This window comes from Oenanthe melanoleuca, unplaced genomic scaffold (assembly GCF_029582105.1).
Source record: "Oenanthe melanoleuca isolate GR-GAL-2019-014 unplaced genomic scaffold, OMel1.0 S001, whole genome shotgun sequence".
Classification (NCBI taxonomy): domain Eukaryota; kingdom Metazoa; phylum Chordata; class Aves; order Passeriformes; family Muscicapidae; genus Oenanthe; species Oenanthe melanoleuca.
Window position 1 is genome coordinate 3,961,723 of NW_026612650.1, and position 23,605 is coordinate 3,985,327.

The 23,605-nt window shown below is 48.2% G+C and overlaps 4 protein-coding genes across 8 annotated transcripts in view; 2 read left to right on the top strand and 2 right to left on the bottom strand.

Moving 5' to 3' along the window:
• LOC130266173 (zinc finger protein 3-like) overlaps positions 1-23,605 on the bottom strand; it is a 164,538-nt gene that overhangs the window by 21,836 nt on the left and 119,097 nt on the right. The window lies entirely within an intron of this gene.
• The window catches only part of LOC130266174 (zinc finger protein 239-like), a 43,058-nt gene that overhangs the window by 9,865 nt on the left and 9,588 nt on the right, over positions 1-23,605 (top strand). The window contains exon 1 of one of the 3 annotated variants that reach the window (XM_056515532.1): positions 22,942-23,568. The exons of 1 other annotated variant lie outside the window; for it this stretch is intronic. The gene's annotated coding sequence lies outside the window, so the exon portion shown is untranslated. Of the gene's footprint in view, positions 1-22,941; positions 23,604-23,605 lie in introns of those variants that run through there. One more of the 3 variants, XM_056515531.1, reaches the window with a different exon arrangement.
• Positions 18,721-22,777, bottom strand: LOC130266142 (zinc finger protein ZFP2-like). Of its 3 annotated transcripts, none has more exons than XM_056515483.1 (3): positions 22,691-22,777; positions 19,266-20,193; positions 18,721-18,871 (listed from the first exon to the last, which is right to left on the bottom strand). In XM_056515483.1, the coding sequence occupies exon 2, from the start codon at positions 20,131-20,133 to the stop codon at positions 19,276-19,278; it is 858 nt and encodes a 285-aa protein (XP_056371458.1). In that variant the 5' UTR covers positions 20,134-20,193; positions 22,691-22,777; the 3' UTR covers positions 18,721-18,871; positions 19,266-19,275. The 3 variants fall into 3 exon arrangements, with proteins under 3 accessions (XP_056371458.1, XP_056371457.1, XP_056371455.1); XM_056515482.1 differs by having other exon boundaries at positions 19,266-20,410; XM_056515480.1 differs by lacking the exon at positions 22,691-22,777 and adding an exon at positions 21,852-21,939 and having other exon boundaries at positions 19,266-20,176.
• LOC130266179 (zinc finger protein 892-like) overlaps positions 22,064-23,605 on the top strand; it is a 70,622-nt gene continuing 69,080 nt past the window's right edge. Inside the window, exon 1 of the mRNA XM_056515544.1 lies at positions 22,064-22,141. The gene's annotated coding sequence lies outside the window, so the exon portion shown is untranslated. The remainder of the gene's footprint in view (positions 22,142-23,605) is intronic.

Below are 23,605 nucleotides of genomic sequence, written 5' to 3' on the forward strand. Positions count from 1 at the left end.
TCAGTAGCCTCTGCAACCCGTCGTGTGGGGCTCCATACAGCTGCTTTCCATCTCCAATTCATCCCTATGACAACAGGAACCATCGGTGAATAGAGCACAGTGTGTTTCCTCTGCTGGCAGCTGGTTGTAGGGCGGGGCTTCTTCAGCCTGGGTCATTGGTTCTTGTTCCTTGTCAGTCATACCAAAACTTTCACCTTCTGGCCAGTTTGTAATTATTTCCAAAATTCCAGGGCGATTTAGTTTTCCAATTCGGGCACACTGTGTAATGAGAGCAATCCACTTGCTCCCTGTTGCACTGGTGGCATGGTGGGTTGAGGGAACCTTTCCTTTGAACATCCACCCCAGCACTGGCAGTCGGGGTGCCAGGAGGAGTTGTGCTTCTGTACCAATCACCTCTGAAGCAGCTTGGACTCCTTCATAGGCGGCCAAGATTTCCTTCTCCATTGGGGTGTAGTTACCTTCAGACTCTGTAGCTCCGACTCCAGAATTCCAGTGGTCGGCCTGAGGTCTTGCCAGGCACCTTCTGCCAAAGACTCCAAGACAAACCATGGCTCCCGGCTGCAGAGTAAAGCACGTTCTTCACATCTGGTCCCGTTCTGACTGGGCCAAGGGCCATGGCATGAGCAATTTCCTGCTTTATCTGGGCAAAAGCTTGTTGCTGCTCAGGGCCCCAGTGGAAATCGTTCTTCTTGCAGGTGACCAGGTAGAGAGGGCTCACAATCTGGCTGTACTCAGGGATGTGCATTCTCCAAAAGCCTATGGCACCTAGGAAAGCTTGTGTCTCCTTCTTGTTGGTTGGTGGGGACATAGCTGAAATTTTGTTGATGACATCAGTAGGAATCTGACGCCATCCATCTTGCCACTTCACTCCTAAAAACTGAGTATCCCGAGCAGGTCCCTTAACTTTACCCTTCTTAATAGCGAAGCCAACTTCCAGGAGGATTTGGATAATTTTCTCTCCTTTCTCAAACACTTCTGCTGCTGTGTTTCCCCACACAATGATGTCATCAATATATTGTAAATGTTCTGGAGCCTCACCCTTTTCTAGTGTCATCTGGATCTGTCCATGACAGATGGTAGGACTGTGCTTCCACCCGTGGGGCAGTCGGTTCCAAGTATATTGCACACCCCTCCATGTAAAGGCAAACTGAGGCCTGCATTCTGCTGCTAGAGGAATGGAGAAAAATGCATTGGCGATATCAATAGTGGTGTACCACTTTGCCACCTTGGACTCCAACTCATACTGCAGCTCCAGCATGTCCGGCATGGCAGCGCTCAGCGGTGGAGTCACTTCATTCAATGCACAATAGTCCACGGTCAATCTCCATTCTCCATCAGATTCACGCACAGGCCAGATGGGGCTATTGAAGGGTGAGTGGGTTTTGCTGACCACCTCTTGGATCTCCAGCTCCCAGATCATCTTGTGGATAGGAACCACAGCATCTCAGGTTGTCCTATATTGCCGGCGATGCACTATTGAAGTGGCAATTGGTATTCGTTGCTCTTCTACCTTCAAGAGTCCTGCAGTCCAGGCAGGGTGTTCAATTGCCGGATTCTCTCTGTCATTACAGCTGCTATCCCAAATGCCCACCTGAGTCCTTTTGGGTCCTTAAAATGCCCACTTCAAAGGTAATCTATGCCCAAAATGCATGGGGCCTCTGGACCAGTCACAATAAAATGTTTCTTCCATTCCTTTCCAGTTAAAATCACTTCAGCTTCTACCAGGGTAAAGTCCTGTGATCCACCTGTCACACCGGCAACAGAAACAGATTCTGCCCCCACTTATCCTGATGGAATTATTGTACATTGTGCACCTATATCAACTAAAGCTTTATACCTTTGTGGTTTCGATGTGCCAGGCCACCAAATCCACACAGTCAAAAAGACACGATTCTCCCTCGCCTCACCCTGGCTAGAGACAAGGCCCCTCTAAGCCTGTTTATCCTTCTTTCCTGGGGCATACGTTTTAGAGGTTCCTTCAAGAGGATCAGACATGTCATTATCACTATCATATTTGGCACTTTGGCTGCGGGCAACAGGAGCGGCTCTCCTTTTGGTGGAACTTCCTCTTTCAATCTTGCCTTCCTTCAAGTCCCTCACCCGTTGTGCCAGAGCAGCCGTAGGCTTCCCATCCCATCTCCTCATGTTCTCTCCAGAATCCCGCAAGAAAAACCACAACTCAGCTCGAGGAGTATACCTCCTTTCCCTGTCAGGGGAACGTCTACGTTGGGTATCAGGGTTTCTGATCTGTACAGCTGAAATTTGGAGGAGGTCCTCCTTAATCTCCTCCCTGAGTCTCTGATGATTCTTCTCTATCGTATCTTCTAAGTTTTGCAAGCGTTTCCACAGCTGCAATTCTGGCATGGGTTGGGCCATGCACAGCATTCACATAGGCTCGAAGCTTCTTAGCCATATTGAGAACTGTCTCATATATCTCTTCCCGCTTCATTATTGCTAAGGCAGAGGCGTATTCAGATGGCCGAAGTCGCACAAATGTCCTTCACATCACCACTGTGCATGGTACTAGGTCTGGATTCCTAGTAGCTATGTCATCTGAAAAATTAATCTCTGCCACTGCCATTTCCCTTAGGTGTTGGATCCCTTGCTGTATAGTTTTCCACTGGGTCTGCTGCATATAAAGGTCATCTGCACACAAATATATTTGTGCCATGCTGTCCAGGACCCATGCCCAGGGGCTTTGAGGGTTAGCCCCCCTCATCATACCTTGGTCGATGACCAGGTCATGTGACAAGGATCCCAAATGTCTCGCTTCAGTGCCGTCCAGAATGGTAGCCTCACCTGCCGCATCCAAAAGCCGGACCAGCCAACTAATGATGGTTTCATCAGAATGTCTCATATAATCCTTCCTTAGACCATGAAGATCCTTTAGGGAAAGGGACTCATTATTGGTCTCTGATCTCACACCAGTTGCTTTGACTCTTGATTTTATATCAGGAGGCGTTGAAGGTCCTTCTCCTGCATCATCATCATCATCATCCACTGGCCAATCGGTCTTCTTTGTGCACTTTTGAGAGGAATGTTACATTTGTCTTTACAAATAAATTGTAGATCTGTTGGTAGATAAAGTTAGCACCTAGAGATAAAAGAAACAATGGGAGGGATTACACTGATTGATGAATGGAAAAAGAGATTTGCCTTTACAAACAAACTGTTGGTTTGCTGGTAAATGAAATTGGGTAACAGAAGATGAAAGAAGCAACGGGGGGGAAACTATGAATTCTATAAGAATTAAAAATTAAAAGGAAGGGTTATACATTAGAGGGGAATGTCAGGTGTTAGGCATTACGGGAAATCTGTGCCTCTCGAGTACCTCAGCCAATGGGGAAAGAGAGAGGGAAAAGCGGCTGGGAAATTAGGATAAAAGGAGGCTGCGTCCTCCAAAAATTGGAGAGATCCCAGGGGAATGCCCCATGGCCTCTCCCTTTATTCGAATAAATAAAAAGGACTCCTCTGTCTCCTTTTTGGACATAAACCTCTGGTGTTTGTGGATTAATTTTCCTTACAATTTGGGGGCTCGTGTCCGGGATATTTCCATCATCCGGGGTGGCAGGCAGCGGTGGAGCTGAAGGCGCGCCTCACCCAGTTTCGGTGATCAGCTCCCCTGGATGCCGGCTAGCACCGGGCGATTGATTGGGTTCCCGAGACTGTCCAGGAGACAGAGGAGTGGCAGACCAGGGGTCCGTGAAGAGTCCGCAGGGAAGGACCACTGAAAATTTCACCAGTGAGATTCTCGGATCCTCGGAGAGCAAACCTGGGAGGGCGCCCATGGAGGGCAGCACAGGTGAAACGGGGAACCCATGGAGGGCAGCACAGGTACACCTGGGAGGGCAGCCATGGACGGCAGCACAGGTACACCTGGGAGGGCAGCCATGGAGGGTTGGTTGCACAGGTGAAACAGGACACCCATGAAGGGTTGGTAGAGTAGAGCCGGGAAAGGGCCCTTGGAGAGTCCCTTGGGGAGAGTGCTTGGGTCTTGGGACAGATTGTATATTCACTCAGAGGTAACTATGAAAATTATGGTAAAATATTGTTATTTTGTGTGGCCAGAGTATAAGTTGTCAAAGGGGCTTATTAAGGCCATGTTATATAGATGCCCTGGGGGGGCAATAAGGGAAATCGAGAAGGGATCTTGATAGTCCATGCCCTGAGGGGCAAAAATGGGAGTTGAGAGAGGGTCTCGACAGCAGCGGGTGGATGGAGAGTGTTTGTGCATTGGAACAGAGTTGAAGAGGAGTGTGTGATAGATATGGGTGAGGCAATGAGCGGCAGGGCCGGGCATGGATATGCGGCACCGGGAGCACAGGCTGGGGCCTGTGGGGCAGCCGGGGCTCAGCGCCGGGCTGTGCCTGACCCTGCCACTCCCGGGCAGGGCTGGCAGTGTCCGCTGGCCCCCGTGAGGCTGCGGGACGCCCAGCTGCCTGTGATGCTGCGGGCCGTGCTCGCTGGGAGCAGCAGTGGAGGAGAAGTGTTTGGACGGTGACAGGACAGGTACAGGCTCTGGTATACGGTGTGTGATAAAGAAAAGGAGAACAAAAATAAAGGAATATTTGGGAAATGCGGATTATACATGGAAGGATTGGGATTTTCTTTTAGGAGTTTTGTTTGGGACGTCGGAAAGACGAATGGTTTTGCGGGGGGCTCGGCAGCTGTGAGGGGATGGACGTCCGTGGGCAGGGGTGGGGCTGGACCCAACACACCTACGTTGGATGGTGCCGTCCCGCAGGCGGACCTCCAGTGGGACCCAAATAACCAGGCTAGTCTGACTCACCTCCGTGATTACCGTGCTTATCTGATTAGAGCAATCAAGTCAGCGGCTCCCAAAGCTAGAAACGTAGCTAAGATTATGTTGTTAAAACAGGAGAAACAGGAAAGTTCCTCTCATTGGTTGGAAAGGATTACGGATGCCTTCAGGAAACATGGGGGGATGGATCCTGAGGCGCCAGCCTTTGACACATTGCTAAAAACGCAGTTTGTTACTAAGGCTTGGCCTGATATAAAGAATGGAGTGCAAAAAGATGAAGAGTGGCAAAATAAGCCTCTGGAAGAATTGGTTAGAAAAGCACAGCAGATATATGTAAGAAGGAATGACGAAAAGGCAAAGGCTAAGGCAAAATAATGGTAGAGTTTTTGCAGCCCCGGAGGAATAAACTGCAGGGTCCAAGGAGTCCCCCGGGACAGAGGGGACAGGGTTGGCCACAGCAAAGTGGCAGAGGCATTCCCTCTTCGGCAGGGGATAGCCAACCCAAACCGCAGCTGGGGAGGAACCAGTGTGCAATCTGCAGGGCAGAAGGGCATTGGAAAAATGAGTGTCCACAGAAACAGCTAGACCCTCAGGAGACGGAAGTCCAGAGGATAATGGAAATGGATTGTTAGGGGTGTCAGGGGCTCCTATTATATCAAGGATCCACCATTCAGGAGCCCTTGATAACTTTTAAGGTGAGTCCGGATAAAGAGGAGGTGTGTTTTTTTGGTAGACACGGGTCTCCTGATCCACCTTAAATTTTATACCTAGGGGGGGAAATTGTAAAAAAAAAAAATCTGTGGTTATTCAAGAACTGAGCAGAAAGGATGAGCGAGTGTATTTTATTCAACCACTGTTAATCGATGTAGGGGACAGGTTTGAACTGCATGAATTCCTGTTTGTTCCTAATTGTGATTGTAATTTACTGGAAAGAGATTTGATGGCTAGAAAGGGAATGCAAATTAGTATTGTAAGAAGTGACACGGAGTCCAAAACTGTAGTATCTTTGTGTAAAATATCTGTGAAAGCTTATACTGAAATAAATCCGGAAGTGTGGGCAGCCCCAGGGAAATATGGAAAACTAGATATAGAACCTTTCCAAGTTAATTTAAAGCAACCGGGACAAGTGGTGTCTAAAAAGCAATATCCTATTTCAAGGGAGAGAAAGAAGGGGTTACAGCCTGTTATTGAGTCCCTTCTAAAAGCAGGTCTTTTAGAGCCATGTATATCTCCTTATAATACCCCTATCCTGCCAGTTAAGAAACCAGATGGAACATATAGAATGGTGCAGAATTTAAGAATAATAACTGAAATTGTCAAACCAAGGCATCCCACAGTTCCGGATCCATATACAATCCTAAATCAGATCCCTTCTTCACATTGATATTATTCTGTACTGGATTTGAAGGATGCTTTCTGGGGGTGTCTGCTTACAGAAGATAGAAAACAGTATTTTGCCTTTAAATGGAAACAGGAGGAAGTAGGGAAAATGATAAAACAACAGTTGACAAGGACAGTACTTCCCCAAGGATATATAGAGTCACCGGTTTTGTTTGGACAAGCTTTGCAGAAAATGTTAAGAGAGTTTACTCCACCCTCAGGAGTTAAGCTGTTACAGAATGTAGATGATTTGCTGTTATCAGGAAAGCAAGAAAAGGTGGTTGAAGAGGCTACTGTAAAACTGCTTAATTTCCTTGAAAAAAAAAAAAAAAAAAAAAAAAAAAAGGACTTAGGTGTCCAAAAAGAAAGCTCAGTTAGTAGAAAAAAAAGGTCAAAATATTTGGGACACATTCTGACTGAGGGGTTAGGGTGTATTGATCCAGAAAGAATAAAAGGGATTTTGCAAATACCATTGCCCCGGCTAAAAAGGAGCTACGGCAATTTTGGGGTTGGTAGGGTACTTCAGAGCTTGGATCGAGGATTTTTCTGTTGTGGCTAGACCTTTGTGTAACTTTTTAACCCAGAGAGGTCCTGGTGTTGTGATGTGGACACCAGAGGTGGAGCAGTGCTTTGGAAAATTAAGGGATGAATTGGTCGGTGCCTCGGTCTTGGCTCTTCCAGACACAGAAAGGGAATTTCAACTACATGTGGGTGTTGAGCTGGGTCATGCTAGAGGAATTTTGGTGTAAGAGAATAAGGGACAGGAGGCCTGTCGCCTGTTTTTCTACATTGTTAAACCCAGTGTCCAGAGGCTGGTCCCATTGTCTGCAGAACTGTGCAGCCACAGCCCTGATGGTGGCTGATGCACGAAGGCTGACAAGGGGAGGGCATCTGATCGTAAAGGTTTCACATCAGATTAAAGCTTTGTTAACTGAGAGAGCCTCTAAGTGGATGACGACCGCTTGATTATTGCAGTATGAATCTTGTTTAATGGAACAGGAGGATTTAAAATTTAAAAATGAGGAAAGTTTTAATCCAGCCTCCTGTTTGAATAGCCCCGAAGAAATGGGGAGACAGGAGGAAAGCCATGATTGTATCCAGGTTGTAGATCTCCAGACTAGAGCTAGGAAAAATTTGAGAGATACTCCCTGGCCTGAGGGAGAGAATGTGTTCATTGATGGGTCATCAAGGGTGATAAACGGGAAGCGTTTTACAATATACTCTATCGTGAGTGGGAAACAATTAAAGGAAGAGGGGAGGTTACTGCCCACCTGGTCAGCCCAGACAGCTGAGCTGTATGCGCTGATCAGAGCCTGTGAGTTATACCGGGATAAGACGGTGAATGTTTTTACTGATTCTAAATATGCATTATGGGGTGCTACATGCATTTGGGAAACTGTGGGAAGAACGAGGTTTATGAAATTGTAGGGGAAAGACATTAGCCCATGAGAACTTAGTCTCTTGCCTATTAGAGGTGGTGAATTTACCACAAAGGGTGGCAATAATCCACATTAAGGGGCATCAGGCAGGGTACTCAGAGGAGGCAATAGGAAATCGACTGGCTGATAAAGAAGCTTGGAAAGCTGCATTGTTGCCAGAAATCTCTAAAATCCTCCCCTTACTCCCTTACTCCTACACCGCTGCCAGAGAAACTGTCTTTCCCACCAGAGGAACTTAAGATAATTTAAAAAGTGGGGCAGAAGAAAAAGGAAATAATTTGTTTAAAAGAGATGGGAGGCAGTGGATCCCAAAAGCTCTGGCCTTACAATTGTTAAAACAACTTCATGAAGGGAGTCATTGGGGCTCTCGAGGGTTGGCAGAAGCCTTCCTAAAAATGTATGCTGCTGTGGGTCTTTTTAGCTTGGCAAAACGAGCTATTGAGGGTTGTTTGACTTGTGCTAAAACCAATAACAAAGATACAAAGAAACTTGCCAGGGGAGGGAGGCCTTGGGCTGTGCGTCCCTTCCAGAGATGTCAGGTAGATTTTACTGAGATGCCCCGAGTGGCAAGGTTTAAATATCTTCTGGTAATAGTATGTCAATTAACAGGGTGGCCAGAAACATTCCCTACTGTTTCAGCAACTACAGGATCAGTTGTTAAAGTATTTTTGGAACAAATAATTCCAAAATATGGAATAGTGGAAGCAATAGACTCAGGGGAACTCATTTTACAAAAAAAATTCTTCAGGAAGCTATGAGTGCTTTAGAGACACAATGGAACCTGCATACCCCCTGGCACCCCCAGAGTTCGGGTCGGGTTAAAAGAATGAATGGAGAAATAAACACCTTCTGAAGCTGGTGATAGAAACCAAGATGCCGTGGGTACGGCTCCTGCCCCTGGCTTTGGCAAGAATAAGGGCCAGACCCAGGAAAAATATTCAATTATCTCCCTTTGAGTTAATGTTTGGAATTCCTTACCCTTGCAACTCTCAGCCTAGTGTGGGGATAGAGATAAGTGATATGTATTTGAGACATTGTGTGGTTTGGATACTGTCTCTTGTGAAATCTCTTTGACAGGAGGCTCAGCTAGCACAGACCCTGCCTTTGGACTTTGCTGTTCACAACATCCAGCCAGGAGATTGGATCCTAGTTAAGGAGTATAAAGAAGCACCGCTGGTGGTGAAGTGGCGTGGACCGTTCCAGGTGTTGCTGACCACAGAAACAGCCGTCAAGACAGCTGAACACGGGTGGACCCATCACACTCAGGTCAAGGTCTCTAAGGCCCCGGAGATTTGAACATCTCATCTGGAGAAGAGGGACGGGAAGCCACGACTGACACTCCGCAGGGGCGGACTGGAGCAGTATCAAGTGTGTCGACATCGAGGGAAGCCTCGTGTGCCCACCCATGGACTGCCTGCTGAAACAGTTTGTGTGGGCATCCCTGCTCTCGGATCTCCAGTCAGCAATTGCTGGGTCTGTGGGGGGCCAGGGGGATCTGAAAACTGGCCTTGGGTGGCCAGCCCAGTCGAACCTAAATGGTGGGTTAGCACCCTGAGTGAGGTCCATAATGGAACAGGATTCTGGGATGAAGAAGGAAGTCCATGGCAGCTTCATTCTTCTGAAAGAGGCACTTATTGTCTAAATAGAACAGGAAGCAAATACATGGGAAAAAGTGTTTGTGACTGGACTTTATCTTTGGGTTTAGATTGTTAGACCCCCAACTGCCTTCCTTATGATTGTTCCAGATATCAGGGCAGATGGAATCAACCTCATGTTAAGCTCTCAAATGGTAGCTGGGTAGTGTTCCTACCATAATTACCAGAAAGATTTGGAAGGCTGTAAAGCAGTGGGAAGGGATAAGTTTTTTGACTCCTTATTTTTAAGCTGCCCCCGAGATAATTCCACAAGTAGGACACATGTTGTTCGTGACTATCAGTGGAAGCGGCAACACTGGAATGGAACTCGAACTCTTTTTAGCAGGTTCTGGTCCAAATCTAATAAAACAGATCTGGGATGTAACTGCAGCTGGAAACCTCATGTGGGAGCATGGAAGTGCAAATACTGTGATTCCTATGGTGGGGCAACTATTGTTGGGGGACCACTAGGCCCAGGAAGCAAGCTCTATTTTGACCCCCCAGTAGATCATAAAAATTGTGAAAGTCCCTTTGCCAACAGGACCTGAGCTTTAAAGGGGCATTACTGGATTTGTGGCCAACACGCCTATCGCAGGTTACCCCCAAACTGGTTGGGGATGTGTTATGTGGGGTATATCAGACCACTGTTCTCTCTGCTACCACAAGTTCAGGGAAACCAGTTAGAAATCAAGGTATATGATGATCTAATTAGGGAAAAGTGGTCAATTGATGTATCCCTGGCTGGGGAGAGCACCCAAAAGTGAGTGATAATGAGTGGCCACCTAAACAAACCATACAACACTATGGACCAGCCACTTAGAATCCTAATGAATTAATATCAGGTGCCAGAGAACCCATTTATAATTTAAATCAAATAGTTAGGTTACAAGCTGTCTTTGAAATAGTAAATAACCAGACAGCTACAGCTCTTGACCTTCTTGCTGACCAATCTACTCAGATGAGAAATGCAATATTTCAACACCGGATGGTATTAGACTATTTATTAGCAGAAGAAGGGGGAGTGTGTGGCAAAATAAATGACTCAAACTGCTGTTTGCAAATAGATGACAATGGAAAAGTGGTGAAACAAATAGCAAAAGGAATAAGAAAGTTAGCTCATGTACCTGTCCAAACATGAAAAGGATGGGAATGGGACAAGTTTTCGTGGCTACCTGGTGGACTGTGGGTTAAACAACTGCTTTTTTTTCCTCTTATGTGCTGTAGCGACTCTAATCTTTTTACTATGCATGATCCCTTGCTTAATACAACTTATTCAACATGTGATCAAGGGGATGCAGGTTATAGCCATGCCTACTGACACACAGATGGTTACAAAAGGACAAAAATTGATGTCATTGCAAATAATTGCAAAACCAAAAAAGACACAAGAACAAGAAATTAAGACAATGATAGCTAAAGTTTGTAAAGACAATTACTAAAAATAAAAGAGGAGGGATTGACAGGAATGTTACATTTGTCTTTACAAATAAATTGTAGATCTATTGGTAGATAAAGTTAGCACCTAGAGATAAAAGAAACAATGGGAGGGATTTCACTGATTGATGAATGGAAAAAGAGATTTGCCTTTACAAACAAACTGTTGGTTTGCTGGTAAATGAAATTGGGTAACAGAAGATGAAAGAAGCAACGGGGGGGAAACTATGAATTCTATAAGAATTAAAAATTAAAAGGAAGGGTTATACATTAGAGGGGAATGTCAGGTGTCAGGGGTTCCGGGAAGTCTGTACCTCTCGAGTACCTCAGCCAATGGGGAAAGAGAGAGGGAAAAGCGGCTGGGAAATTAGGATAAAAGGAGGCTGCGTCCTCCAAAAATTGGAGAGATCCCAGGGGAATGCCCCATGGCCTCTCCCTTTATTCGAATAAAGCAAAAAGGACTCCTCTGTCTCCTTTTTGGACATAAACCTCTGGTGTTTGTGGATTAATTTTCCTTACACTTTCCACTCCTTGTGCTGGTAGCCACAGCCATTGGTTGAAGCTTACTGTCTAATTTCGCCCCTGTCCTCAAGCCTGGGGTGTCGGCTGCAGCCTGGGTGACTGGGATAGTAGCTACTTTATCTTCCTGTTCCCTTTCCTTTGTTTATTGTTCTACAGTATGTAACAGGGTACAGTAAGCATATGCCAGAGCCCAGCTCACTGCAGTAATCTTTTTTTCCTTTGGGTCATCCTGACACTTCTCTTTCAAGTACTTTGCTAGCTTGACTGGATCCTGAATCTGTTCAGATGGGAAGTCCCAGACTATAGGGTCAAACAATTTATTTAGAATTTGGCCCATGTTCTCCCATTTCCCACTCCACTCAGGATTCCTCTTGCTTGGCTTTACTCCTAAATCAGGAGTCTCACCAGCCCCTCTAGAAATCTCAGCCTTCATTCTATATAAGCTGCAGACAGTATAGAAAAAGCTTACTAAATTAAATACGAGAAAGATGGTTTCCTTAACATTCAGGGAGAACTGAATATTTTCTAATAGAGATATAAATGATTCAGAGGAGAAGAAGGAAAATAAAGGCAAGAAATCCTCTTTGCCTGCTTCTCCTCTAATAAATTGAGTGCACAACAAAAACCACGAATTATATATCCCTGAAGCAGATTCTTATAAACCTCCTGCACATCATCACAACCAAGCCTAGCCTAATAAATATTTTGGTTAATACCCATTTAATGCAAAAACTACGTATTAGGGACAAAACTGGAGCTATCTCCAGATAAGAGAACAAATCCAAGGACCACAGGGGTATTAACACTTCCAAAAACCCTAAAGACCAAACACATAGGCAGGCTTCCATTCCAAAAGACATGACGGGTTTGAAAAACATACCAATACCAACACAAACAATTGAAAACAAAATATTATTAAAGTTTTTTCCACTTTCTCTGGTTTCCCCATACGGGCCACCAAATTTATTTGTCCAGGTTTAGGACAAAATTGGGGGAAAACCTCCAAAGGAGCCCCCCAGAGAATAAACTGCCCATGATTCCTCCGCCCACCAGGCTCTGAAAGAATTTTCCTCAGGGGGAAAAGTGGAAAAAACCTATTTATTAATGAGCAGAAGAAAAACACTTCCCAGCACCAGGGAAGAATGATCCCAGATGACAAAAAATGTTTTCACCAAAGTGAGCAAGGATGGACGAGCTCAGACAGTCGCTGCTGGGAAGGGTGAAAAGCCTCTTTGGCAGACCCCAGGGGCAGTCTCTGATGTTCAAGTCCCCGTCCATAGCCGCTACAGATCTTTGAGATGAGAGGAAGAAGGGAGGGGGAGAAAAGAAAAAAAATGCAGCAGCAGCAGGGGTAGCAGCAGTGGGGAGGGGAAAACCAGCAGCAAAGCAGCAGCAGCAGCAGCAGCAGAGCAGAAGCAGCAGAGCAGCAGCAGCAGCAGCAGCAGCGGCAAGCCACAAGCCGGCACAGGGGAGGAGCGGAACCAGCGGTAGGCAGCTCTGTACAAACAGCACGGGGGGTCAGGGACAGGAATAGACATAACACCAACCCGGGACACGCATATAAGGTCACACACCGATTTGCCAGGCCAGATTGCAGAAGGGAATCGTAAAGCAGACTCCCTTGCTGCCCCAGCTGAAAGGGCAAGGCTGCCAGACATCTTCCAACGGGCAAAGCTGAACCACCAGCAATACCATCAAAATGTGCCAGGTCTGATCTGTCAGTTCCAACTAACATGGAGTCAGGCTCGAGCCATTGTGGCCACCTGTCCCAGCTGCCAGCTCCAGGCCATGCCATCACTGGGTATGGGGGTTAACCCCCGGGGCCTTGGCAGCTGTGAGGTGTGGCAGACAGACACAAAACACATTCCATTTTGGTCGCCTCAAATATATTTATGTAAGCATTGACACATATTCAGGTGCATTTATGCCTCTGTCCACGCAGGAGAAAAGGCTGTGCATGCCAAAAAACACCTAGTGCAAGCCTTTTCAGTGTTGGGGATCCCTAGGGAAATCAAAACTGATAATGGCCCAGTGTATGCTTCCAAGGAGTTCCTGGAATTTGTCCAGCAGTGGGCAGTGGAACATAAAACTGACATCCCCCACTCCCCCACAGGCCAATGTGTGATCGAGCTTGCTCAAGCAGGTCCTGGCTAGACAGAGCAGTTCATCTGTGTGGATGTCTCCACAGCACAAGCTCTGCAAAGCCATGTTTACTATCAATTTTCTGAATTATTCATTTGAAAACATGAATCCACCTGTGGTATGTCACTTTAACAGTGGTAATCAGTTCATAGCGTCCACCAGTCTTGATTAGGGACCCAGAAACTTGGGAAACCAAAGGTCCCTATGAGCTTGTTACCTGGGGCCGTGGCTATGCATGTGTAGCCACCCCCTCAGGCCCTCGGTGGATTCCCCAGAAGTGGGTGAAACCTTTTGTCCCCAAGCATCCAGCTCCAGCAGAAGTGGATGAGAAGCAAGTAGCTGTTGCTTCAAAATGAAGACTCCACCAGAAAGAGGAGAGAAAATCTTTCTAAGATGTGGCTACATTCCGGCAGACACACAGACTTTTACCATGCTTTAAAAATGTTTGTTTTTCCTTTTAGAGAAAACCTGATGCATATCTTTGAACTTCGTTAAACAAAAAATAGAGAGATGTTGTATTTCACTGATTTGGTTTATGTTTTGCACGGAGAAAAATGGTTTGTACTGTACTCCCCTGATGTTCTGTGAAGTTGATTCAGCCCTCCCTTAGACCCTCCCTGCCAGTGCAACCCCACTCTGTTTCCCCTTCCCTGACCCAAGATTTGAAATTCCCCACCACTCCTTTGTTCACCCTCTTTTTCCCCTGGACCCCTTCAGGAATAAAGCTTGGATTATCCCGGGAAGAAGAACTTCCTTGATCTTTTGCTTTCTCTACGCCAAATTCCTTTCATCTCTGACCCAGAACTAGCCAGAAGCTCTGAGAGTGGGGGGGAACACGGCACTGCAGCACCATCAAACTCTCCCTCTTTAAGGCAGGGTGAGGGTTAAGGGTTTCTCACGAGCTGGGGAAATGTGCTCCTTCAGCATCTCGCCTATCTCCTGCACTAGAATCCCCATCCACACCGAGTGGTTCCTTTCTGCGGTGGGCTGTGGGGCATGGTCAGGCTCTGCATAACCATCCCTAGTCTTTAGGGCAGGGTCAGGCTCTGAAGCAGCATCCCTAGTCTCTGGGGCAGGGTTTGGTATAGCATCCCTATTTCCTGGGTTAGGTATCAGGGTTGTTATCCCAGTCAATCCCCCCTTATCTTTGAATGCTAGATACAACAGGCCTATCAGCAACACCAGCCACTGTATGATATCATTAGCATTTAAAGTGGATCTGAACTCCTTGAAAACTGGTGGGGTGGACTCAGAAAACTGGGTGATGGGTTGGGAGAAGATTTCCCCTGCCGTCACTTCCTCACACTAAGTACCATTATTGAAGTAATTTCAAAAACACACAGTTAGAGTGTGATAACTCTGGATCCATGTGGCTTGTGTTCCAGAGGAAGTTAAAAATCCATGAGTGCCTCACCTGATCAACCCACCAAATGAATCAGGTAATAGCTACAGTAATTTTGGTGAGGGGACCCATGTTCAAATAAGGGCTTGCAAATGGGAGAGATATATCTGTGATCACATGGAGCCCAAGCCAGATTAACCCGGACAACACAGTGCCACCTAACGCAAAACCTTAAGTTAGTCAAGAACTGATATTCCTTATTTCACCCTGCTCTCAATGCCCTCAGGCCCCACTGTCTGGGCACCAAACCTGTACCGGTTTGGAGGACAGGTATTTGCCAAGAAAGGCAGGAGGTACTTCCAAGATGGAGAATGTAAACCCCCTCCCTCCTAATTATTAGAATTTTGCAATCAGGGACTCTCAGGCAGAGATATGGGGGCAGGAATAAAACCCCTTTGCTAATGCATCTTACCAGACAAACAACAGCTATGAAAATTAACAACAAACAGAACAGTAACTCAGCTCCTGTCCTTTTCGGCCACAGACACCCTTTTCCTGCGCCCAGTACTGGTGGTGGGTGCAGGGCAAGTCCTGTGCAGTTGTGAAGGGCTGGGACCCTCCACATGTCAGCAGCGTCCCAGGTGGAAGAAGGGATGAAGGAAGGACTCCCTGCTCACCATAGGGGTCGCGGCGCTCAGCTGCGTGCTCAGAGCTATCAGGCTGGAGCAGGGAAGGCAGCAGTGCAGTGTCCCACAGCAGAGAACCTGGCTCCTGGTGCTGGGATAACCAGGGATGGAAGCGAGCAGCCCCCAGAATCTTCCTCTGACTCCATCAGCGAGTCGAGAGGGCCAGACCCCACCCAGCTACCCCCCATCTCTTTTGTCACTAGCCATCATGAGCTAGGGTACAGCCCAACAAGCTTCTTTAGCATCATAATGGGGAAATTCCACAGAAAGAAAAACAAGGGAACAAACCCCAACCCCCAACATAGCCACAGTAGCCTTAGTTAAGGGGCCTCTGTTTAGATAAGGGCCTGCAAATGGGAGAAATTCAGCCACAACCATGTGCCACCTGAACCAGGGCAAGCTAGATCACATGTGCTGCCTAATGACGTTTTATATCCAGCAAATAAAAATTAGGTTACTCAAGAACTGTTACTCTTTTTACACTCGATGCCCTTGTGCCATACATAGAGCGCCAAAAATTCTCTTGGATTGAAAGACGTGTCTGCTAGTAAAAGCAGAAGCCTCTCTTGAAGTGGACAATGTAAACCCCCTCCCTCCAAATTATTATAATTTTGAAATTAAGCAGGTCTCAGACAAAGAAATGGGAATAGGAATAATAGTTCTTTTACTAGGAAAATTAAAATAAAAATACAGTACTACAAAAAAAAAAAAAAAAAAAAAAAACAAAAAACAAAAAACTAAACCCAAAACACTGAGAGAGTCAGAAATAGAACCTGACATCCTGTCAGTCAGGGTGCTGGTAGCAGTCCCATTAAATGCCTCCTGCAGTGACAGATGTGGTTCTGTTGAAGCAGTGGTCTTGTAGAAGGGTGCAGTTTTCCTCCAAAGGTCCAGAGATGATGTGGAAAGGTCTGGTTTTCCTCTGGAATCCAGAGGAAAGATTCATTTTCCTGTGGAAAAAGGCCACCTTGGTGTTCCTGAGATTGCAGATTATATCTAGGAAATGCTTGGCTCCTCCCCTTGGGTGGAACATCTCACAATGGGATGCTGTAATTTTATCAGTCATGCAATGGGACTCAATGGCCAATTAACAGATTACATCTTCCAGGAGGAATAATGGGTTGTGGAAAAGATAAAGAACACTGTCCCACCTGATTTTTAACAGATGTGCCATTTGCAGAGGATATCTCCCATGGAGATAAGGAACACTGCCCCACCTGGTTTCAACGGTTCATGAAGATGGTGATAGAATACATGCTTTTGGGCACATCTTTACATTGTAACCTAGGGCAGTCAGGGGCTAAGTTTCTGAACTATTAACTAGATTTTAGGGCTTTTAACTCTCTTAAGGCACTTACAGTATATTCTAACTGAATACTAAAACTTCTACTTCATATCTATGTGATGTAATAGTATTCCTACTTACTTAAAACTAAAACTTACACTTCTCCTTCATGTCTGTGTGACTTAATATATTTTAATTTCTCTCAAGGTCTTAATTCAATTCCTGCATTCCTCCCTCTCTGAGGGTCTCAGAGAGGCTTCTATTTTACACAGTCTAACAGGCACTGACACTGGAGTGGGGCCCCACAGGGAAGGACGTGGGGAGCCCACATTAGGGAAGATCGTGCTGCTTTCAGCCAGTTTGAGGGGGTTATAAATGGCTTTTGGGGATTTCCAAATTAGTTTATGGGTGGACGTGACCCTTTTTTAGGGAGAATCCTGATGCTTTCTGCCAACTTTGGGGGCTCTAAATAGCTTGTGGTGGATTCACTTCTGGGGATTCTGATGCCCCCCGCCCACGCTTTGAACTGGTCCACACTGGTGCTCCCAGTGCTGCATGGGGTGGAACCATGGGGACTCCCTACAGCACAGCGTGGCTGCTTTGGGGCTGGCAGCACTGCCCAGCGCTGGGGATGGGCGTGTCAGGGAGCTGGGGCCGTACTGGTGGTACTGGTGGTGCTGGAAGCTCCCCTGTCTGGGAGCCAGCAGGACTCGGGGGAACGTGTGTGCTCCCCCTGGGGACCCCCAGCCCGGTGTCACTCTGCCCTCAAACAGCTGCACCCAGTATTCCCAAAAAAGCTTCCCAGTTCGCCTGGTCCTGTTTATTGCAGGCCAGTGGGGAAGGAGTTGGAGGGACTCTATGGGGGAAGGCATGATTCGAAGGTGGTAGAACGGGCCCTGGCATGGATCGGGAATAGGGACCCCCAGGAAAGTCGGGTCAGCCCCTTCTCACCCTGCTCTAGGGGGTCTTGGGAGGAACCTGAACCCCAACACAGCACAGTGCCAACCCCAAAGTTGCTGAAAACCCCCTAAAATGCCAGGGGAATTTGGGGAGGGGGCGCCCAGGCTGGGCCAAGAGCCCAGCACTGCTTGAGCCTGACCTGCCCTGGCTCCATCCCAGCTCTTCCAGCTGGATGTGATGGTGTTGGGAAAATGGGAAGGCCGAGGGTGGGTGTTGAGGCCAGGGGCAGAAGATGGAAGAAGAGGGCCGAGGAAGGAGCAGAAGAGGGGCCAGAAAGAATAGGAAGAGGAGGTAAGACTTGAAAGGAGGAGGCGTCCTGCCAATGAAGTTTGGGGGTCACAGGTTAGCTTCTCCCATGCTCTTCCATCCTTCTCCACCGCCTCCCAACCCACCACCTCTGTCCGATATGCCTGGTTTTGGGAGATCCAGACCCCTCCTATTTACTCTGAAGGTCCCATACTCCGTATCTCTCAATTCAGGCACTTCATTGCCACTTTTTCCTAGGAGGAATGCCTGAGGTTTGGAACTTTTGAGGCGCAGTTTTGGAGGGAGAAAGTTCTGTTTGGCTTTTCACTCCCTGTTATGGCCTCTCAGCTGCCCCTGACACCCTGGGGGTGCTGGGATTTCCCTCCTGGGGACAAGGATATTCATTCCCTTCCAGGAGCCCAATGCCCAGCTGGGGCTCCAGGGCAGGGGGTCCTTGAGCAGCTGCCCCAGAACCTCCACCAGAGTCTCCCAGCGCAGCTGGAGCCGCTCGGCCTGGGGTCCCCAAAGCCCTCAGCAAGCCCCAAGTCTCTCCCAGGAACCCTCAACTCCCTCAAACCCAGCATCCCCCACAGCCCCTGCAAGTTCTCCCAATGGCAGGGGCCATGGCCATGTCCCCACATGTCACTGGCCATGTCCCACCATGTCCTCACCCATGGCTGTGTCCCCACCATGTTTCCATCCCTGTCGTTGTCCCCCACCATGTGCCTACAAATAGCCACGGCCATGTCCATGTGTCCCCATGACCCGGTCCCTGTGTCCAAACCATGTCTATGTGCCCCCATGTCCCCACTCATGTCTCAGTTCAGTGTCTTTATGTTTAGTGTTCAATGTTTTAAAGGGATGAAAAGAAATGAAAAGCAAATCAAGTCGAGAAGAAAAGCATTTCCTTGTCCATGCCAGGTGAGGATCCATGTGCTCGGGTGGGAGGGAAGAACCGTTTTGGAAGCATTTCCACCTCACTGTCTCCAAAATTTTGGTCATTGCCCCAGTCCGTCACCATTTTGCTTCGGAAGACACCCTTTAGTAATAGAAAATCAAAATTGTGTGATCAAAGAGGTTGGAAAATACCTCCAATACCATTCAGTATTCCTGAAGACCACCAGAAGACAGGACTGAACACAGAAAACTTTCTGGGGTTGAAAGCCAACAAATCCACTTCCCCCAAGGAATTCCCAATGTTGGTTTGTGTCCCAATGGATGTTCCTGCCCCTGCATTCATCCAGGTGCCCACAGGGAGACAGGATGATGCAGAGCCCCCCCACCCAGATGTCTTCCCAACACGATTCACCAGGACCACGGATCACCACGGCTCTGCCCAATGGGGGTCACTGGGGATCATCCAACACTGATCCTCCCATGGGGGATGGAGCTGGAGCAGAGCATGAAGCTCTTCCCACACTCGGGGCACTCACAGGGCTTTTCTTAGTGGTGCCTCCGTTGGTGTCGGGTCAAGTTAGAGCTCCAGGAGAAGCCCCTCCCACACTCAGGACACTTATAGGGCCTCTCCCCAGTGTGGATGCGCCGGTGGACAGTGAGTTGCCCATTTCGCTTGAATCCCTTCCCGCAGTCAGAGCAGCGGAAAGGCCTCTCGTCTGTGTGAATCCGCTCATGTCTGAGGAGATTGGAGGTGGTCTGAAACCTCTTCCCACACTCAGGACACTCGTAGGGCCTCTCCCTGGTGTGGATGAGCTGATGTTTGCTCAGGTAGCACATCCACCCAAAGCTCTTCCCACATTCCAAGCAGGTGTAGGGCCGTTCCCCTGTGTGGATCACCTGGTGCCGCATCAGATCAGATATTGTGCAGAAACTCTTCTTGCATTTACCACACTCAAAAGGCCGCTCCCCAGTGTGGATCATCTGGTGTTGGATCAGGTTGGTGCTCTGGGTGAAGCTCTTCCCACATTCCTCGCACTCATAGGGCCGTTCCCTACTGTGGGTCCTCTGGTGGTGGGTCAGGGTGGAGCTGTCTCTGAATCCCTTCCCACATTCCCCACACTTGTAGGGCCTCTCCCCAGTGTGGATCCTCTGGTGCTGGGTCAGGTTGCAGCTCTGGCTGAAGCTCTTCCCACATACTCCACACACGTAGGGCCGTTCCCCAGTGTGTATCCTCTGGTGCCGGATCAGCTCAGAGCTCCACCTGAAACCCTTCCCACATTCCAAGCACTTGTGGGGCTTCTCCACCAGCTCTGAGCTCTGCCTGGATCTCCTGCCGCCTTTGCGGCTCAGGGAGGGTCTTTTCTCCTTGCAGCATCCTGGCCTGGGTTTGCAGCCTCTCCTCATGAGGGAACTCTCAGGCTTTTCCTCCTCCTCCTTGCACCCACACCTAGGGAATGGGAAATCCTGATTTGGGAGAAAAAGCAAGAGGAGATTGCCTTGGGCTGGGGGCTTTTCTTTGCCAAAGAGCAACTCAAGAACACATTGGGCATCTTGTGTCCCTAAGAATCTCCAAGACACCAAGATTTCGCCCAAAAAAACTTCCAAAATCACGACACAGATGAAAAATCCACAAAACAGCAAGATTCGCCAAGATCCCCTCCAAAATACAGAGATTCAGCCCCTGCAAAAAACAAAGCCACCAACATTTAGCCCAGTAAAGCTCAGAAACACCAACATTGACAGCTGTGAAAATCGTGGATCCCTATCTCTGGTCAGCTGCTGCATTTGATGGGGACAATGCTGCTGGGGCTGGGGAGAGGCTACAGATACAGGGAGGAGTGGAACCTTGTGCTCCTTCCTGTTTCTGCTCCTCCTGTGTCTCTACTCTTCCTCAAACTCCTCTTCCTCCTCCTATTCCTCCTTCTCCTGCACAATCCCACCTTCTCCTCCCACGTGCAGTGTTTGACCATTTCCATTGCAATTTTTCCTGTATATACGTGAGTGATTCTAAGTGATGGCAAAATTTCAGAATGGGTTTTTCAATGTTCACCTTTAGGATGGACTTTGCAAAACTAGAAGAGCTTTAAAGGTGACACTTTAAAGGATAAAATGTTAACAGAATATTGTTAATAAGAAAAAAAAAGCAGATTGTAGGGGGGCCACATATGAGTCATCCAATGTCTGCTCTGGAAGAGAAGCATCAGTTCCAGGCAGCCTGGAGAGGAGCTTTAGAAATGCAAATTAACACTGCTGGGGCAAAGTGTGGGCAAGGTACCAAGGTTTTCTTGACTGGGGGAGGAATTGGGCTGATCCCCTCTGGCCCTCATGCCAAGCTCTGCCTGCTTGCACAGATGGAATTTGCACAGCTAAAGTGAGGATATCTGATAATGAGGATATCTGAGTGCAACAAAAAATGGTTCAGATGCAAAGGAAAAGAGTAAATGGAGAATGTTGTGAAAACTTCACTAAAAATGTGGGGGGAGATATCCCTCTCCCCACTTCAACATATACTGTCACTGTCTGTTACATAAGGTGCATTAGAGCACTGAGGTGTTTTTGATAGTCCAGAGAAATCAGTTGGGAATCCAAGTAACCGATGATTTAATTACAGAAAAGTGGTAAAATGATGCAGCCTTGGCTGGAGGGAGCTCCCAAAAATGGGGAAAAGATGAACAGACACCACAACAAATCCTACAACACCATGGACAAGTCCCTGGGGACCCTAAGAAATGCATATCAGGAGACAAAAAATTCACCGATAATTTGAGTGGCATAATTAGGTACAAAACTAAATATTATTATAATTATTACTGCTGTGATTAATATTCATGTTACTGTTATCATTCTTATTATTATTAATGCTATTATTATTATATTTAAGTACTAAAGAATACTAGCAGTCCTTAAAATAATAATTGACTCGACAGCTCCAGCTCCTGACCTTCCTGCCGAGCAATCCAGGAAAACAAAGAACAAGACATTTCACCATGGGATAGAATCAGATTATCAATTAACAGAAGGAAGAGAAGTTTGTGTAAAATTTAATGACTCTAGGTGCTGTATGCAAAGAGATGATGACTGAAAAGTGGTGAAACAGTTAAAAAAGAAAATATGAAACTTGCTCATATTCTGATCCAAAAGTAGAAAGGATGGGAATGGGACACGTTTTCGTGGTTCCCTGGCAGACCATGGGTTAAACGAATGCTGTTCCTCCTCTGATGTGCTGCAGCAACTCTCATCCTTTTCCCACGCACAACACCTTGCTGAGTGCTGCTCATTCAGCAGGTGAGCAAGGGAATGCAGGTGGCAGCCAGGCCTGATCCAGAAACGGCTACAAAAGGAAAGGGAGTGAGTGCACTGAGAATAATCCCAGAACCTAAGAGAACACAGGAAGAAAACACAGAGTCAGTGAGTGAATCTGCTTAGAGAAAAGGCCAGGGACTTGAGAAAGCAATGAGAGAAATCCTCAGTTTCAGAAAATGGTACTAATTGACACAGACTGCTGCTCAGCCAAGATCCTGCTCAATTCCTGGACTTGGAGAAGGAGATGCACTTAACAGAGCCGTGAAAATCGATGTTATACTAAAGGAGAGGTGCATATTAAGGAGGACATGCAGCAGGAGGATCGGGAAATCTGAACATTCCAAGTGCCTTTCCTTTTTTTCGGGAAAGAGAGAGGGAGATGCAGCCGGGAAAATGAGGATAAAAAGGAGGCTGTGCTCAGAGACCGCACGTGAAATGCCCATAGCCTCTCCGTTTCTTCACGAATAAAGTCAGCTTTACAGGACTCCTCTGTCTCCTTTGGGCACACAAACCTCTCGCCACGTGAATTTTCCCGCACAGCCCCGGGGCCTATCTCAAACCTCCCTTGCCCGGATCGGGCTCCTGCCGGGGCTCCAGGTGGGTCCCGGCTCCATCCTGGATTCACTCCGATCCCCCACCGCCCGCAGCTTCCGCACACCCCGAGCTCCCGGCGGTTCAGGGCAGCAGCGGTTCCTTGGCCCGATGCCCGGGCTGGGCCCAGCGATGGAGCCGCTACTCAGGCGAGGTTTCCGAGAAATGGCGCAGCGAGGGGAAGGGGAGAAAAATCATGCCGTATGCAGAGCTCGCTCCTCGCTGCGATTGGCTGATTGTGCTGTCACTCCTAGTTGTCCGCGCTGATTGGGCAAAACCGGGAAAAGGCCGCCCCGGGGACACCGCCAGACCACACCTGGCTCAGCAAAGGCGCCATTGTTGTAGATTCTCTGCTGGCCCGGGAGCGGCGGCGGAACTCGGAGGCGGCCACAGCGCAGCATTCCTGGGACAGTACAGCCCGCTCAGTGCTACCCACAGGAACGGGACGAGCCGGCGCTGCTCCGGCAGCGGCTCCTGCCAAGGGCCTAGCAGGAAGGAGACCGCGAGCAGCCGCTCCCGCAGCGCCCTCAGCCCAGGGGGAGCACGGGCCGGGCACGGCGCAACGAACCCGCCAGAGCCCCCTGCCGTTCCCTCCGCCCGAAACGAGCCCCGAGCCCCCGCAGAACCGAGCGCGGCTCCCACCTGCGCTGGGCCCGCCTCCGAGCTCCGCCGCCGCCTCACCGGACTCCGAGAGCTAGCGCCAATACTGGGCCGCACAGATGCTCCCACAATGGTGCCTTTGGCGCCGGGGCCGGGCTTGTCCCCGCTCTGTCCAATCAGCGCTCGAGGTCGACGACTGACGGCAGAGTCAGGCAATCGCAGAGAGGGGCGGGCTGTGCACACGTTTTCCAGAATGCCCTCCCTTTTCCCGGGCTCCGCCATTTCTCGGAAACCTCGCCTGAGGAGCGGCTCCCGTGCTGGGCCCGGCCCGGGCATCGGGCCAAGGTAACGCTGCTGCCCTGAACCGCCGGGAGCTCGGGGT

What these genes read in the sequence shown, in the direction of transcription:
- LOC130266142 (XM_056515480.1), bottom strand. Translation starts at nt 21,919, where the DNA reads ATGGTCTGCCAGGGAACCACGAAAACGTGTCCCATTCCCATCCTTTCT. An exon ending in ACTTTTGGATCAGAATATGA is followed by an intron (nt 20,177 to 21,851) that starts GCAAGTTTCATA and finishes CCCATTCCCTAG; the next exon opens with GTGTGGGTGCAAGGAGGAGG.